This window comes from Myripristis murdjan, chromosome 9 (genome assembly GCF_902150065.1).
Source record: "Myripristis murdjan chromosome 9, fMyrMur1.1, whole genome shotgun sequence".
In the NCBI taxonomy this organism is placed as follows: domain Eukaryota; kingdom Metazoa; phylum Chordata; class Actinopteri; order Holocentriformes; family Holocentridae; genus Myripristis; species Myripristis murdjan.
In genome coordinates, this window is record NC_043988.1 from 25,895,339 (window position 1) to 25,912,109 (window position 16,771).

General features: G+C 40.8%; 1 protein-coding gene across 1 annotated transcript; it reads right to left on the bottom strand.

The window, feature by feature from the left end:
• Nucleotides 1-7,991: 7,991 nt before the first annotated feature.
• ykt6 (YKT6 v-SNARE homolog (S. cerevisiae)) lies at nt 7,992-14,995 on the bottom strand. The gene is made up of 8 exons (XM_030059853.1): nt 14,757-14,995; nt 14,300-14,422; nt 14,043-14,125; nt 12,158-12,258; nt 11,944-12,048; nt 11,508-11,573; nt 10,281-10,382; nt 7,992-10,162 (listed from the first exon to the last, which is right to left on the bottom strand). Exons 2-8 carry the CDS (start codon nt 14,401-14,403, stop codon nt 10,127-10,129), a joined length of 597 nt encoding a protein of 198 aa, XP_029915713.1. The 5' UTR covers nt 14,404-14,422; nt 14,757-14,995; the 3' UTR covers nt 7,992-10,126.
• Nucleotides 14,996-16,771: the final 1,776 nt, after the last annotated feature.

The window sequence follows — 16,771 nt, forward strand, 5'->3', positions numbered from 1 at the left end:
ATTCCTCCTCCCCCTACACACACACATACACACACACACTAAGCAGAAACAAGGCCCCTCGTTGAATAAACCATGCTCAAGTAGATGGCTGTTTAGGAAAGGGAGCATGGTCCAGTTTATCCATCCGTTTGGGGCCCACGGTTGGATAAACGCAGCCCCGTGTTACGGCTCACAGTGTAATCTGATACCCCTCAAGCAGGCACACAGGCACACAGGCATGCACACACACACACACACACACACACAACACACACAGTAGATGTAATCTGATACGCCTCAAGCTCTAAGCAGTAGGGATGTGCGAGTACACCACTACCTTAGGCGGCGCCTAAACCGGAAATGGGTGGGACTTAAACCGGTATGTTATTTTAAGCCTGCAATTGATACGGGTTGATCAGAAGTTGCTATATTTATTGTTTATTAGAAAACTATTTACAGAACAGCCTCAGAATTGACCTTCAGATCAATGTTTTTGATCACAATAGGGTCATTCCATGTCATTTCACCAAATTTTCAGGACACCCCATGCACTTGGGTCTCAAAAAATTCTGAAAAATTCACCAGTTGTTCCTTATGTATCCAATAGGCACACTGTAAAAATTTTTAGTTTGCTCGGATGGATACTTTTTGAGATACGGCCAGCGGTCCTGGACCTCCAGGTGTTGATATGAATAAAGCAGATTTGGGGATGTGCCCCAGCTAGGCTACTTCTGTGGGCAGGGGCAGAGGTGTGATATGTCTTTTCAGTCAGATTCTTCCACACCAGCCTCAGTAAAACATTTCTTCATAGACCTCGCTTTGTGCATTGGGACATTGTCATACTGAGTCAGAAAAGGGCACTCCCCAAGCTGCTGCCACAAAGCTGGAGACACTCACTTCTCTGGAAGTGTGTGCTGTAACATCAAGATTTTTCCCTTCACTGGAATTAGGAGGCCTTGCCTAAAACATGAAAAACAGCCCTGTTCTGTGGAGGTATGGGTGTATTGTTCAGGTGTCCATGTATACTTTTGGCCATCTTGTGCAACTAATTTTTTATCTTGGGATTTGGATTTGACATGTCTGATGCACATCACACACCAGAGAGCGACACCAGTTTATATTAATTTCAAATGCACTGTGTATGTGTTTTTGTGGCAGATCTAGAATTACCCTACCTGTCCTACATTTGTTTCCTGTTTGCCATTAATTTCCTGTATCACAAAACATGTGTTAAATGGCAACGTCACAACAAAACTGAAAATAACAGATACTGTGACACTGAAAATGTTGGCTGACAGTCTCAGTGTCAAATTCCAGAGAGATTTGTTATTGTCTATTTTGTGCCTTATGTATTTTATATTTGTGTGGTCCTTATGCAAATAAGGTTCATGCAACACAAAAATCACCTGTAAAAATATCAATTTATTGAGTATGCATTGGGAATACTGCATTGGGAATGAGGGAAGATAGTGAGACATGATGAGGCATGAGACACATTACACTGCTGTAAAAATAGCTCAGTTTATTGTCAAGAGTAAAAAATGATACAGTAGCTGGAATGTCCTGAGAAGAGAAATAAAGAGAAGAGAATACAAATATATATTGAAATAAAATCAAAATCAACTCATAGATTCCCACAGAAAATACTGTCTAGATAGTAGTGGTGGTTGAATTAAAAAAAAATCTAAAATTAATCTAATTATCACAGAGCAGCAAATCATACGTGATAAATGATTAAACTATCTACATACATTCACGGAATATAGAAACATCATTGCACATTTGGAGTTAGCATCACCGCAGTTCTCATTTCTTAACCTCCTAAAGAATCTTAAGAGAGCTGAGGAGAGGAGTAAAATGAAATAAAAGCAGCGAGGTGCCACAGAGCGCTTCCTTTAACAAAAAATCTCAACAATGATTAAAAATTGCTGAGGTGAAATCAAGGAGGTATTCAAGACGCAGATGCAACAAAAGAAAAAAAAAAGGTCCACATTACACTAAATATACCTCTGGAAGAAGGGAGAGGATTAAGGCCATAAGAAAAAAAAAAGAGATTTATGTCAATACTGAGAAAAAAAATCTGAATTCTGGGATTTATGTTCGAATTCTGACTTTGATCACACAATTGTGATAATCAAGTCATAGAAATGTCTAACCCTAATCCTTTTTGTAATCAAAATTATGAGACTAATCTCAGAGATAATTTTCTTAATGTGGTCTTAATCCTCTTGTGTATTTACCACAAGCTACATAAAGAAACACAGTTGTTCTCACTCACACACTCACACACACAAACACCCAAACATCCAGCTTATTGATCTTCAGGGAGAGCAGTGGCCTGAGCCTCCTCATCCCTCAGTAGCTGACAGGCAGAAATAATAATAATAAAAAAAAAAAAAAGCAGCACAAGTTGACCTGCCAATAAAATGTTTGACATCGCAGTGGAACGTCACCTTGAACTGGAGCCACTTGGCAGATGGTTTCTGTGCAAAACCTTTCCCTTGGGACACAGGAGGCACATTCAACCAAAACTCATGTTGAGCTTGAAGGGGTTGTTTTTGTGCATTTGTTTTTTTAAAATCGAGTCTGCTGTCTCAGACTTTAAATCCCTCAACGCGATCTGAAACGACCTGCTCAACAGATCCAGTACATTTCCAACCAGGAGGCCAGTCTTCACACGGGAGTCCTCTGCTGCTCTCTTACCCTCACCTTCCTCTTCTTCCTGCAAGGGTGAAGCACAAATGAGCACAAGCTTGACAGCAAACATCAAACTGCATTGCAATTCAATTTGAAGAGTGGAAGAAAGTGGGGGAAACGGCAGATCACATGGGATGATTTGCCTTCCTCTGATGAGCTGGGATACAAAGTTCAGACACATGACTCTACAGCAGGAGCACAAACATCAGCTGGAGCCAAACGGAGTTACGGCTTGTGTCTGTTCTTTACCGTTGTGGCGGTGAAACCATACACCTCCAGAGGACGGCATAGAGAGCCAGCAGGAAGACAATGAACACCGCAGCTGCAATGGCACCTACAGATGTAAACACACAGATAACCAGACACAGATGTGCATGAGCTCCAAGACAATTATGATACACATGTAAACACACTGACATGCCTGCACACCACTGGTGGAGGAGCACTATGAATTGTTACTCAAGCAAAAGTACTGTTAATTTGCTGACATTTTATTTAGGAAGAGGTAAACATATTGTTACTTTGCTGATATTTTTGTTTAGGAAGAGGTAAAAGTACTGTTGTAGAAATCTACTTATGGTAAAAAAGTAGTTCAATAAAATGTGCTCAGTGTAAAAGTGACTGAGTTCCTTTTTCAAAACTGTTAGGTGTGATCTTTTACATGCAGTTAGAAAAAGATGAGAAGAGGGTTGACTGAAGTGATGACCATCTAGATTCAAAAAACAAATGGCATTATTCCTTTTTTTTCCCTGCATTCTTATTCCACCTTTTTGCCAGCTGAGTCTAAATGGTCTTCGCTTCCATCAACCATCTGTAATTTTTCATTGTGCGCTTTTTATTGGAAATTTGGAAATGACAGAAAGTAGAAGCAGATTCATCTCATCTTTGCTGACTGAGCCTTCACAGTGAAAGGTTTGACCATCTGATTGATCATTTGTTCTCTGTGATGGATGCGATGAATGTGGTGAATGTGAATGTGGTGAAGCACTTCAGCTGAATACTCACGCAGCAATGTACATAAGTACAAGTAAAAATGCTCAAAAAACTACAAGTACACAAAAAGCTACTCAATTACAGTGACATGAGTACATGTAATGAGTTACTTTTGCTGCACACACACAACTGCAGTGTGGTACTATGTGCTGTTACTGTATGAGCTTCAGTCGGGAGTCATCCTGAACAAGTCGGTCGACCTGCTTCACTTCCGGCTCAGTAGCTTTCAGCAGAATAGTTTCCTTTGGGAGCTGAATGAACCAGTGTTCCTCCCTAGGAAAACAACCCATGTTCTCTTAATGCTTATGCTTGAAACCTGTTGCATTGCCCTCTTGTCATTTTCCCTGCGACAGGCTGGCTGTCACTTTGCCCTGCACAGTCACAATCCTGCAGACATCATGCTAGCAACCATTACTGACAGCACGAGAATTTCATGTTCCCTTCCAAATATCTAGCCTGGCTCTTGTGACCTGACAGTTACTTGATGCAGTGGCTCAATTTTCCGCTGAGGAAAGAAAAAAAATGTTCTGACTAAAAGGGGGAGATTATAAATCAGGAAACAGGAACAGAACAGGCCGACATGGCTCTCAACACAGCCACATGTTTTTTTTTTTGTTTGTTTGTTTTAAACGTAAAAACTCAGTTAGTTTGTCTTCAAAATCTATTTTGCTAGTCAACATTTTATCTTTTAAAATGTGCACACAGTGGATCAACATGTCTAAATATCTAAGCTCTCAGTGATTTTCCAAAATAGTGTGACCAATGAATCAGACTAAATATGAATGATGTAATACTCTCCAGACAGTGTCTTTAACCCATGTGTTACTTGATTAATAGGGACTAAAGGCAAAATATTGCATCAGAGACATGCAACACAGGTTGGACTGTCTCAAAAGTTTCCCTTGTTTTCACCCGACCAACACTGGTTTCCATAACTGAGCCTCTGGCACATTGGACAGAGCCGGTCATTCAACACAAAGGTTGTAGGTTCAACTCAGACACAACACTACCATTATTGATTTTTTTGCCCCATTTGAAAACCACAGAGGACATTGACGTATTAGTCCTTCCAAGCTTCTGAAAATAAAATAATAAAATAGTATGCATTCAAATTCAAATTCCTCTGAAGTCCACATTTAGCTGAAGAATGCTTAATTTGCTTGGACCCTGCCCACTGCCCCACCCATGGATTTTTATAAGCTTTGTTGGCTCTTGTTTCTCTTTGGCTGTGGTCTTGATTGGCTCAAACAGGTACAGTCTTGAACCAATGTTTAACAGAACAAAAGCAGAAAAAAAGAAAGCCAGGTCCAGGATCTCAATGTAATTTTGAAAAATAAAAGGCCATTACACCCTGAGGAAGGTGGTGTCTCCACACCCCGAAGAAAGGAAATGTATCTAGCCCTATAAATAAAGGCCTTTTTCATTTTCAAAACTATTACTACTTAAGTGCCTGGACTGGGCTTCCCAAACTAACTGTTGTTATGACTTTCCATGAGCACCAGTGGTTTGAGGACACAAGTAGTGCGCCTGCTTCCTCTTTTTCTTCGCCTATGACTCAAGGTGCTGCATTTACACTGGGGGTTTAATCTGAAATCTTATGTCCAGGCAGTATAAGACATCAGGTTTCGATCAAAGCGGTGCTCACCAGGGATGATCCCGTTGCCCTGTGCAAAAGGGTCCTCCGTGCTAGAAGCATGAGTGGCAGCTGCAGTTGAACCTTCATGGAAAGAAGAATTACTCAATAATATTTATAAATATTATATATATATATATATATTTTTTTTACAAAAGCAATTGATTGAAAACAGCTGAAGTCAGTGCTGATACTCAACTGCTGTGTGTTTATGTTAAAATCAGTGCACTGTCACTTCCTGACATTTCATGCCGCGCATAATGAGAAGCTGTGATCTACAGCATGATGATTTGAAATGAAACAAAAACATCCCTGAGCAACAATCTACTATTTCTAGTGTGGCTTATTAATATGTGAGGGGTGGACAAAATACTGGGAACACCTCACAGAAAATGAATTACAAGCACTAAATAAGGAACATGGCCAGTCATTGCCATCAGTCATTCTTGGAAAAACTGTGTGTAGTGGGTTATGGTGCCTTTTTTTTTTTTTTTTTTTTAACAATCAGCCATAAATACCAACTTGGCAAGTTTATGTTGAGGACTGTGTTCAATAACTTCTGTTGTCTTTTTTGTGTCACTGTAGTATTTAGCAGCTGTCCTGCTGATCGCATTGTGAGGTGTCATCAGTTTCAGTTGCCAGTGCAGTTTGTCTGCATTTTTCGTATGCTGTCATGACTTTCCGCGTCGTTTCCCTTTGCTTTTGATTCCAAATAACAGAACCGAAAGCAGATTTTATGATGAATGAACCTGGGATGTGGACATTTGGCCTCTCTGGAACTCTGTTACTTGTCTTGTGTGTTTTTCAAGTCCTCTGTATGGCAGTGGTGACGGACGAGCCTCATTTAAAGCAAACACATACTGCTTATTTGCATTCTTAGTGTAATGTGTCTGTGCATCTGTGTGTGAAAGTGGAATTTAGTTTCTTCAAAGTTGCAGCTATTTTATACACCCCTTGAATTTGATATGACACTGTGGCACCGGACATTATCTCACCATTTTTACTTTATCCAACTTATAGATGAAATAAAGTAAATCAGAAATCACAATGTCAAATTACAACATACCGCAGGGAACTTTACTGCAATTTGGATATATTATGGTATACTATAATATTAAGATATCATATTGGGTTTTCACTCGTGATTTCTACTGACATGAAGTCTATACAATCTCACCGTTCCTCTGTTGACCACCGTGGTGCCAAGTGAGCTCTGGGTCAGCCATCTGAAAGTGTACCAAAAAAAAAAAGCAATCATGTTTTTGAGGAGATGTAGAGCATAGGGCACAGGCAGGACTGGACACAGCACACACCAAAACCCCAGGGCAGCAGACATAAACCTGCCTGTGCAAGCCGGAGTGGTTATCTGTCTGGGTCATCCAGTTGTAATATCTGGAGAAAATGTGGAGAGAGTGCGATAAACAGATATACAGAGGCAGGCGTGCGGCACTATGAGCCGTGCCTGTTGGTGTGGAGGTGAGAAACTCGCTGCAGGAAGTCGGACAATGTGGAAAATGAGAGTGCGCAGGGCTAGGACAGGAGCGAGATAAGCCAACATAAATGGGCCATATATTTCCAAAACGTTTGTGTCGCGCAGCAGCACAAATTCTGAGCGCATAAAATATCCACCAGTTTAGGAAAACGGTGAGAGTTGATAGGTTAAAGAAAATAAGCCTATGCATGGCGTTACAAAAAAAAAAAAAAGTGAACTTGCAGCATGCCACAGATTTCCCAAGTTTGTTGCAGTCTTAACATTTGATTGCTGGTCATTTGCGGACCTGCAGTGAGAGATTTTCTTGCCACAGCCGGTTTGGTATATTCTAAAAACCACTGGAAACAGAAAATGCGCTTTTTTTCTCCCACGTATTCACAGTTCCAGTTGAGCTACTTAAATGTTGTTTCCTCTTACCTCTCAGCTGTTTTCATCGCTGACTGCAGTCCCGTTCCTGTCTTTCACCTCCGTCCACATTTTTGAGGCTCCTGCGGTCAGACTTCATCAGTTCATGCTGTGTTTTCTCTCTCACCTCAGCCGAGCGGTGAGAAGCGTCTGTGGCGCTGCGTTCAAGTCCTCCTCCGAAGCTCGTACGTCTGAGGTTTTAATTTCTCTCGCAGTTTGAACCGGGAGTAATAACAAAATGGATAAAATTGTGTTTGGTTCATTTTTTTTTTTTTTTTTACTTTTCGCGTACGGGTGGTACCGATCAGTGAAGTGTCAAGTATTTCATGTTTAGTCTAATTCAATCTAAACCCAACATATCACAAAATAGTTAGAGGATGAGGTTAAAACCAATGCTATTTACCTTAAAACTTTAGGAAACAATACTGACAAGCGTAATTGTTAAGAATTGTCCCCGTGCCTAAGCCACCCTAAAGATGTTCTTTCAATGCGTAATTATGTTATTTCCGACGACACGTAAACGCATCAGTTTCTCGTCAGCTGACCTTGTTGCAGCAAGGCGGAGGAAAAGCGCCTACAGCCTGCACATTGCTGTTTAAAGATATTGGTGTGACTGAAGTTTCCAACAACTGCACAAGACTACTTTTTTCTGTGTAGTCACATTTTCACCTGTCACACATTCGTCCAAATTTCCTTCGACATTTTATTGCCACTTCAAGAAAAATGTTTTCCTTGAATGAGGGAAAAACAAAAAAACAAAACAAAAAAAAAACAGACATGGCACACCAGAAGCCATTTTTCCTTGTTTATCTAGTCAAGATTACATGTTCTGTAAACAGTTAGTGTTTCAGCGACTCCAAGTTCCCAAAACAAAATGTTAATACAGTCAGAAAAGTATTGTTCAGACTTTTAAATATGTTCTTTGAATGTGGACTATAACTGGGTCACAAATTGTAATGCAGACTGATTAATTGATTTCACAAACTGGACAGTGAAAAGTTGAACTGTAAAAAGCTACAGTATAATTACGGATAGTTGATATACTCTCAAATTCAACACGTTTAAAACTTTGAAAGAAGAAACCCCATCTTTAAACAAATGGCTCACACACACCCCTGAACAAGCTTCACATGTGAGAGTTAATCAGAATATACAAAGGTCAAGTTACTGTCCTTTAGGGGAATTGTTTTGCCGTTTATTCTCCCTGCTTTAAAGGAGAGACATTAATGGACAGTCTGCAGAGCTATTGCACAGAAGTTTATATTGTAAAAGCATTAAGAGCAACTCAACTCAGATCACACACACAACAGTCACACAGTTACAGTCGCACAAACGTCAATGCAGTCTACACTTCAGTATATCAGCAAAAGTCATACAGCAGAAACAAAGCAGAGAAAACATCTATAATACAGAATCAAAGGCATCTCTTCATTTTCAACTGTTGTTGACTGCAAGCGAAGGGAACAACGTGTCCGGCTGAAGGGATTTCTACAAATTCAGACTCGTCCAAAGCGAGCCGACTACGCTGATACGTGACAATGAGGAAAAATAACAGCTGCGTGATCAATGTGGAGTGTGTAATACTATGTCTGACCTGTGAAATCACCCAAATTAAAATGGCATCACTCAACATGTGTGCGTTATCTCTTTTTCACACATTAAATTACACCCATTTTGTAGAAAACTCAGCTAGCGCAAAATAAGAGGCCAGAGAGAGAGAGAAGTGAACCTTTGGAGGCATCTGAGGTCAGAGTGCTGGTCAGATTTTTTCCTTTTGGATCACAATGATAACAAAAATGCAAGTGATCCGCTGAGGTCCATGTGGGATTATGAGTTTTACAGACCAGCTTAAATGTATCTTGGCCATTAAAAGAAGAAGAGTATGGCTACTGTATGGTGAGTGTAAAACCGAGAAGCTCACAACAGCTTGTCCTCATTCGACTACATAATCATGGACAGGACAGGGGACTTACAAGAACGCCATACTGCAGTAAGGCTTGGTCTATGGAGAACATCTACTATATTATAGTTTACATCACACTTCTCATCAGCTTTCAAGTTGCACCACCAGTCAGTAACACAATTACCGAAATTTGGGAATGTTTTAGGTGTTAATTTAACACTGTAAGACCGCACTAAAAATGCAAGAAAAATCATGGAACTTAATCCAATCTAGCATTTTTTTTTAATTGTTGTACAATTCAGTGGGATTTCAATCTCAGGTGCCCTAGGAGCACGCTTGTTGTCTCGGCTCATATTACTGTTTCCGGAATGACCTCAGGCATTGACACCCGTTGATAAGATAACCTTGTGGCCCCTGATGGAAGAGTGAGAAAACAGGGCCACCCAGTGGGCAGAATAAGTTATGCCTGCAAGAAAAACAGCTTGCCTCTGTCGAGAAGGATTTAACCTCAGCAGTGACATTAGTTCAAAAAATCAGAACATGAGATTGTCAGATTTGCCTTGAAGCAAGAAGCACAGACAAACTTGGGTTAATCCTCTGTCTAAATTTCCAGAGCTGAGATCAAACTCCATTGAGAACTGATTCAGTCTGAGTACATTAAATGTTTTGAAGACATTTCAACAACACACCACCAATACACAAGATCACACTATTATGTCCTCAGCTGGTATTGAAACACCACGACGATGTTTACCCTTTGAAAGGTTAAAATAATTTGAATATTACGTTTTCCCTGACCAAACCCCATCAGTCCTTCAGCCCCCATCAGTCAGAGTCCAGATATTTCACATCTAGACGGGTCACCACCTTCAACCCCTCCTTGCTTTGTCCTGGTGCCCCGTCCTGCGTTGGACAGCGTTCATTCTGTCCTTTGTGCTGAGAGCTGGTGGCTGGTGCATGATGGGAGTTGTAGGAAAAGCAGAAAGGCAGAGAGAGGCGTGTCCAGGAGGACTAGGCGGCAGCATCACATAATTTCACAGCATGAGTTTTGCTTCCGTGCCTGTGAGGTGAAATAAAGACACAGTCACACGCCATCCTGAACAATGATAGGTGAACGTCTGTTCAGCAAAGTGACTGACAGTCCGCTGTTAATGGACAAAGTATCATCGGGTACTTACAGTCTTGTAAAAGGCTTTGGACTGATTCCCCAGGTGCTCTGACTTTGCAACAAGATCATCAAGTTTCTCTCCTCTCTCCAACAGACTTTCCATGGTGTTGTGCTGCAGAGACCAAACAATTAGAGGCTCTAAAGAAATGATCAACAAGAGTATGGCTTGAGAAAGCCAAGAACTCAAGACATTATGTGACTTCGGCTGATTATAGTCAAGATTTGGCCATGATGACTGGACCCGATCAATTCTGCAGTAATTTAAGGAGGCTGCAATGGACAATCGGCACTGATAGATGGTGTGTGTATGGGGTTAAGGAAATTAACCTCTTTCTCCCCATCCAGGTGGAACCATCATACTAATTGATCTGATTTGTATGTCTTGTATTAGACATGGTCCTGTAGTGTGAGCTGGTCAACAGCTCAAACCTGAACGAAAGCCAGTAGAAGCCGATAAGATTGACCGTGAGAATGAAAAAATATGCCAGTGGTTAGTTTGGAGAACCAAAGACTCTAAGACCCACCTTTTGATGGGCGAATAATGGCAATAACCTTTTATGTGTGTGCTCTCCTATTTTGCTGTTTACAGAATCAATACAAATAATCACTCCTTGCTTTCACTTCTGTCCTATCCTTAACACTGTTAACATGGGTGGGGGAGGCGTGAAACACTTATTTTTATTGTTTAACTTTTTTTTGTTGTCGGTGTTAGACAATTCCATCTGTAATTTGGTCATAACGTGCACTGGAATACCCAACATATCCCACTTTGAAGAATCATCTCAAAAAAGGCTCAAGGCAAACCAGAACCGTGATCACTTTTAACTGGATACACTTTATCTTTTTCTATTTCTGTATCTGTATATTTGTATTTGCATATTGTTACTAATGCTGCTTGTTATTTTTTGTTTCCTGCTTAAGATGCCAACCAAAGATGTTTTCAACATAATATATCTGCAACAAAAGGCCTTATGTCTCAACTTTCCGATTATGCCACGGTCCTCATTTGACATTTGTGGTCAAGTGGTGTCAAAGGAGTCACAGTGAAAACTCTGCCTCCTCGTCCTCTGAGGTTAGGACTGGGTTTGAGTGTAATCCTGATATAAAAAGCCATCTATGTAAATCTGTCACAAGACAAAAAGACATCTGCTAACTCCAGCCTTGTGTTGTGTGCTGTCCACACAGTTCAGCCTGTTGAGTCATGCAGTGTGTGTCCAAGGTGAAGATGGTGTTTTACCAGAATGATCTTTGTCTCGTCCAGCTCAGCCTGCACTTTGGTCATTGCATCTGCTTCCCTGGGGTTCTGTGAAGAAAAAGAAGCTGTCAGGCATCATCCCCTTTGATTTCAGAAGGCGCTAGACATCAAGATGTCATTCATATTAACAAAAGGAATACACCAGCATTTGGCAAACAAGCTCTTTGATCACCCTATCATCATGCCACAAAAGGATTGGCATGAACTTCACGCCTCCGGTATTAGATTTGCTAAAGCATGCGTATTCAGCGGATGGTGCCAGGTGGCTTTAGACTAAGGAAATTTGGCAAAACAGGAGGCTCACGGGTGAATCTGATAGTCTTGTCAGCACACAACTGTAGTCTAGCATTCACCAAAATGTCACTGATTTCCTTTGATTTTTTTTTTTTTTTTAAAGGTAAAGAGATTACACACAGACCTGGTATTTAGCAAGGTGGATATCCAAGGCTTTGTAGTTGATGGTCTCAGGGTTACCAGAGGGCCAGTCTATACTGTCCACTTGCCTGGAGAATTCCTCTAATACCTGCAAAAAGACAGACAGAAATTAATATTCAAGCTGGCAGCAAAACACAAGGACTAGTGGTAAACAATCTCAGAGATTCATTATTAATGTACGTGCCAGCTGCACCCACCTTGTCTAGCAATGTGAAACAGACTCTCTGTGGGTACTCAGTGTCTGCTATGACCACCGCACTCAGGCTGTCATTTCTCACATACACATGGCACAGATACTCTGAAGGCAGAAGAAACAATGGGCGATCAAAGCAAATTAAGCTACAGACAATGGCATGAGAATCACATTTCCCAGTCGCAAGGTATTGTTTAAACTGAGGGTGTGTTGATGTAAATTCACCCAGGCGTGTGACAAGAGAAGCAGCCAGATTTTTGGATGCGCCTGCTGTTACGCTCTCCATGTGAGACGGAACAGCATGCACCAGAGATATCTTTGCTCCGGCGGTATTCATTTTGGTGAAAACAAGCTTCATACCATCTTACGAGATATGTGAGCCATTTTGATAGTTTGGCTTATTTGATGCTAAGAGAGTAAAGCGGTGCGTTTATGTGTCATACACCAAGAACAGTGTAAAAGAAAAGAGGAGAAAAGCAGCTGACAGCTTCCTCAGGTGGCTGGTAAAGAGTAGAGCAGCTGTCCACCAATGCTGGAGGTGAAGCGGATAGTTACAGTCTCGCTTCCCTTATCTTTAACATGCATGGTATTTTTCAGACAAAAAGTGAGACACCTGCAGCCAGATGCATAAAAGATGCATATGCACAAAAACCATGCATGTCATTTCCTGCACAAACAATGTTCTGCTAAAACGCAAAACACTGTTTGTTTAGGCTGAAAACCAGACACACTGGTGTGTGTGTCTGTTACAAAGCTGTGTGCTTTGTAACAAAAGGTAACACTAATTCATTACTTTGTGTGATTCATTTTATCATTATATTAATTTACAATAATCCAGGGCCAACATTTTATTTAACTGTTATTATTCTTTTTATTTTATCCCACCACGCCTTGTAATGTTGGTTTATGTATGTTGTGCATTAATACCAGCTGTTCTGGCTGCTGGAGAGCCTCCAGTGCAACACAATCTGAGGAACGACACTTTTGATTTCCCATTTGTTTCACTGTCAGGTGTGAAGACTGGCGGAGCATGAGGCACACTGATCTAAAAACGTCTGGTGTGAAGAGTGTGTCTTCACACATTCATGGCTCATTGTGGGAGAGGAAAAGAGCCTCGTGCATGTACAGCCAGTTTCTCAACAACTGAGATTTTGTACTTATTTGGACTTATTGTATATTGTATATAGGTTGTATATTGTATATAGAAGTGTTATATATACTTTCTATTTTATTTTTATTTTATTTTATTATCTATTTTATTCTTATCTATTTTTTACTTGCAGTGCTGGAGTTGTTGCAATTGAATTTCACTGCTGCTGTACCCGTACATCATGCATGCAACGAATAAAAATCTTGAATCTTGAATTTATAAAACAGAACCATGTGGGTCTATAAATGTCACAGACAGACTGTGCATGCATATTTCTGGCTTTGTAAGCACACAACGTTTTAGTCATGAATCTACAGAGTTTTATGTATCTGCTGGTGTGCAAGTAGCAAACAAACCGAATGAGAGAGAGAGAGAGAGAGAGAGAGAGAGAGAGAGAGACTGCTGCTTTTGGCTTGTACTTTCTGTTAGTTTTGACAACTTTGACATTTGCAATCTCAAACATTTAATGATGATCCCAGTACACTGTTTCACAGAAATAAGTTACTGATTGTGTTGTAAATATTAATCAGGTGCTCATGTCAACTGGACCACAACTCCTAAACCCACTTAGAATTAACTGAGTACAGAGAGAGCAACATTAAAACTGTTACAGCAAAATATATGAACCATTAAAACAACATTTAGACTAGGAAACCACAGCGGGACACTAACATCTGCGGTGACACTGATTAAAAAGTAAAAACCCGTCAGGCTGGGCTGTGTGTTCTTTGTATTTTACCTTGTTCTTTGACAGAGGCACGGCTTCCATGTGATGTTCTCTCAACAATCAAGGCACTGGTGAAGGTCATGAACTCCTGGACACTACAGCAACCAAAACAAGGATACCACTGTAGTACAACCTCACTGAAATGACTGTGACACGCTGGTACATGAAAACAGAGCACTGAAATGTCACCACTGGTAAAACACTTTCTAAACTGTAAACGGGGAAATTAAGTGAAACTGAAAGCCAGCTGTGTTTGTGGTCGCACCCACCTGGAGCGCTGGAAGAAGCTGAAGGAGGAGAGGTCGTAGGCCGCCTTGAGCAGGTTGGCTTTAGTGGCTCCTTTGTGCAGGATGCTCAGGCTGTAGAGCTTCATGATCAGTCCCGGCTGCGACCTGATAATCAATGTGACAAAGCACAATCACATGAGAGCATTATCCCCACGCTACTGACGCTAGCCACAGCAAGCCTGCCTGTTGCTAACCTCACTGTTTACTGCAGCCCAACTAGCATCAGTAAAACTCGCTAATTAGCTAACTTGCTATAGTTAAATCTCCACAACGGCGATGATAGCGGGCGGCTTAAACCGTAAAATGTCGCCACACAGTCCTATTACTCTGAATATCAAAGTCTACGCAGACTTAAATGTGTTTCGAAACCAAGACATAGCAAGGTGTAGCCGAGCTAATGTTGTTGGCTAACGCTAGCTGGTGTCAGTCAGGCCCTTACCAGACAAAACAGCTCCAAAAAACTCAGTTCCGCTTAAGGACCAACAAAAGCGGTTTTTAATTTATCGGCAATGAAAATGTATAAATGTCCAGGAATGCCGATATGCTTTTAGTCTGACCAATGCTAACGCCAGCAAAATAGTTTTCAAGATAGGGATCAACGACCAATCACCACGTCACGATCCTCAAGCTGTCCAATGCAATAATGTCTCCGGTAGGAACGTACGCCGAGCTACGAAGGTTCCCGCAGGGGAGAAACCACCTGTTGGAGGAAAAGGCATAAATAACCCTGCAATTAAGTTACTAAGGTAGAATAAAAAACACTGCATGGTACGCCCATTTATTCCCTGTATTCACCATCCCATTTATGTATTTATATTAAATAATACTTATTCTGTAGCTCTGCTGAGGGTAATCATAAAGACAAAACTATCATTTACTGTTGGACCAGCACATTAATTAGGTTGTGGTGATGATTACTGCACCAACAATATAGATGACAGTTATTTTTTTTGTAAAAGTGGCCTATTTTTTTAGTGGTAGTAGCAGTAGTAGCTGTAGTGGTGATACCAGCCCAATAGTAGTAGTACTCCTTATGGAGGTGGGTCTGACAGTGTTGCAGGTAATGTTCACCAACTGGCTTCTCTACCAAAGATCTGGCACCACCATTTGATGTTTTCCTAGGTAGCCTAATTTTGCCCCATTTAACAATTTCCTCCTGGCCACTTAACTCAGTGGTAGGCTAAGTGTTTTCCATAACCGAAGTGTGCCGGTAAATTCATTTCCTGGGCAACATATTGAAAACATTTTGGCATGGAGACAGAGAGCCCATCTTTAGGCGCATCTGTTGACAGGGTGGTTGTGGCAGAGCAAGAAATATTTTATTTTCCCCTGGAATCAAGGTTTGGTTGCCACAGATGATAAATGACAATGCCAGTGAGATGAACAGCGTCTTCCCGCTTCCTGCTCAATAATTTCCTTTGCAGTGTTTCAACATTTAAGGATCGCATGGTGAAAAGAAATAATTTTGGCTGGGAATTTGAATGTTTGATGTCTCTTTGCTTGGTGAACTGACTGCTGGAGCTGATCACCGCGGCAGCGTCCAGTGAGCCCATATGGATGTTGACTTTACCTGCTGTGCGCAAGAGTGAAGATCAACCCATAAATTATTCGTTAATTAAAGTTTTTCCGCTTTTCTGAAAGATTGCATTTCAACAAATATCCTAATTCGCCTGCAAAAATACTGCTAAATACAACATGGTTTGGCTGAGACATGCTGGAAATACATTAAGGTTTGGCCTGTTTGCAGCAAAGGACTACATCTTCATTTAAAGACCGCACGGACGAAGAGTTACAACACAATTAAATCAAAACCTGCGCAATAAATCACCTGGAACCTACCTGGAAAGGACGAGCACTCTTCCACCGCAGAGCACCCATGGTCGGCAGAAAATGTATGACATGGATCCTCGTCATGATAGGATGGAAAAGGTAAAGAAAAAAAAAATCTGATGCTGCTCAGTTCATTAAGATCCACTTGTTGTCGCCTTAAATGCATATGCTTTGGTTAAAGCCCTGAGCTCCTGCATGATACTGCGTCCATGTGTTCCTCTTAGCCTATAGGGTTAGTTTTGTCTTCTTTCCCATCTGCACTTATTTCTATTGATCAGGACACTTTGGCAAAGAAAATGTAAAAGTTGCAGCGACTGAAAATAGAGGTTTACATGTGAAGCAGCTGCTTCTGGAGCATGAATAAAAAAAAAAAAACTGTAGGGTTAAGGTAATGGGAAAAACTCCCTTTGTGCAAAAACATATGTTATAAAAATACAGTCATCAGTGGCAAAGCTTTAAGTTCATGTAAACCTATGTATTAAAGTAATAAAAGATGCCAATTAAACTTAGTATCGTGTATTAAGATGCACTACATGTCCTTAAACGCATATAATGCGACTATAGCAATTTTTCGTTATTAAATAGCACCACTACTGACCAAGGGGTTAAATATATTGCTCCTTG

Coding starts and splice junctions, on each gene's coding strand:
- ykt6 (XM_030059853.1), bottom strand. CDS start 14,403: ATGAAGCTCTACAGCCTGAGCATCCTGCACAAAGGAGCCACTAAAGCC. Junction 14,126..14,299: donor AGCTTCTTCCAGCGCTCCAG/GTGGGTGCGACC, acceptor TGGTTGCTGTAG/TGTCCAGGAGTTCATGACCT. Junction 12,259..14,042: donor TGCCTCTGTCAAAGAACAAG/GTAAAATACAAA, acceptor TTCTGCCTTCAG/AGTATCTGTGCCATGTGTAT.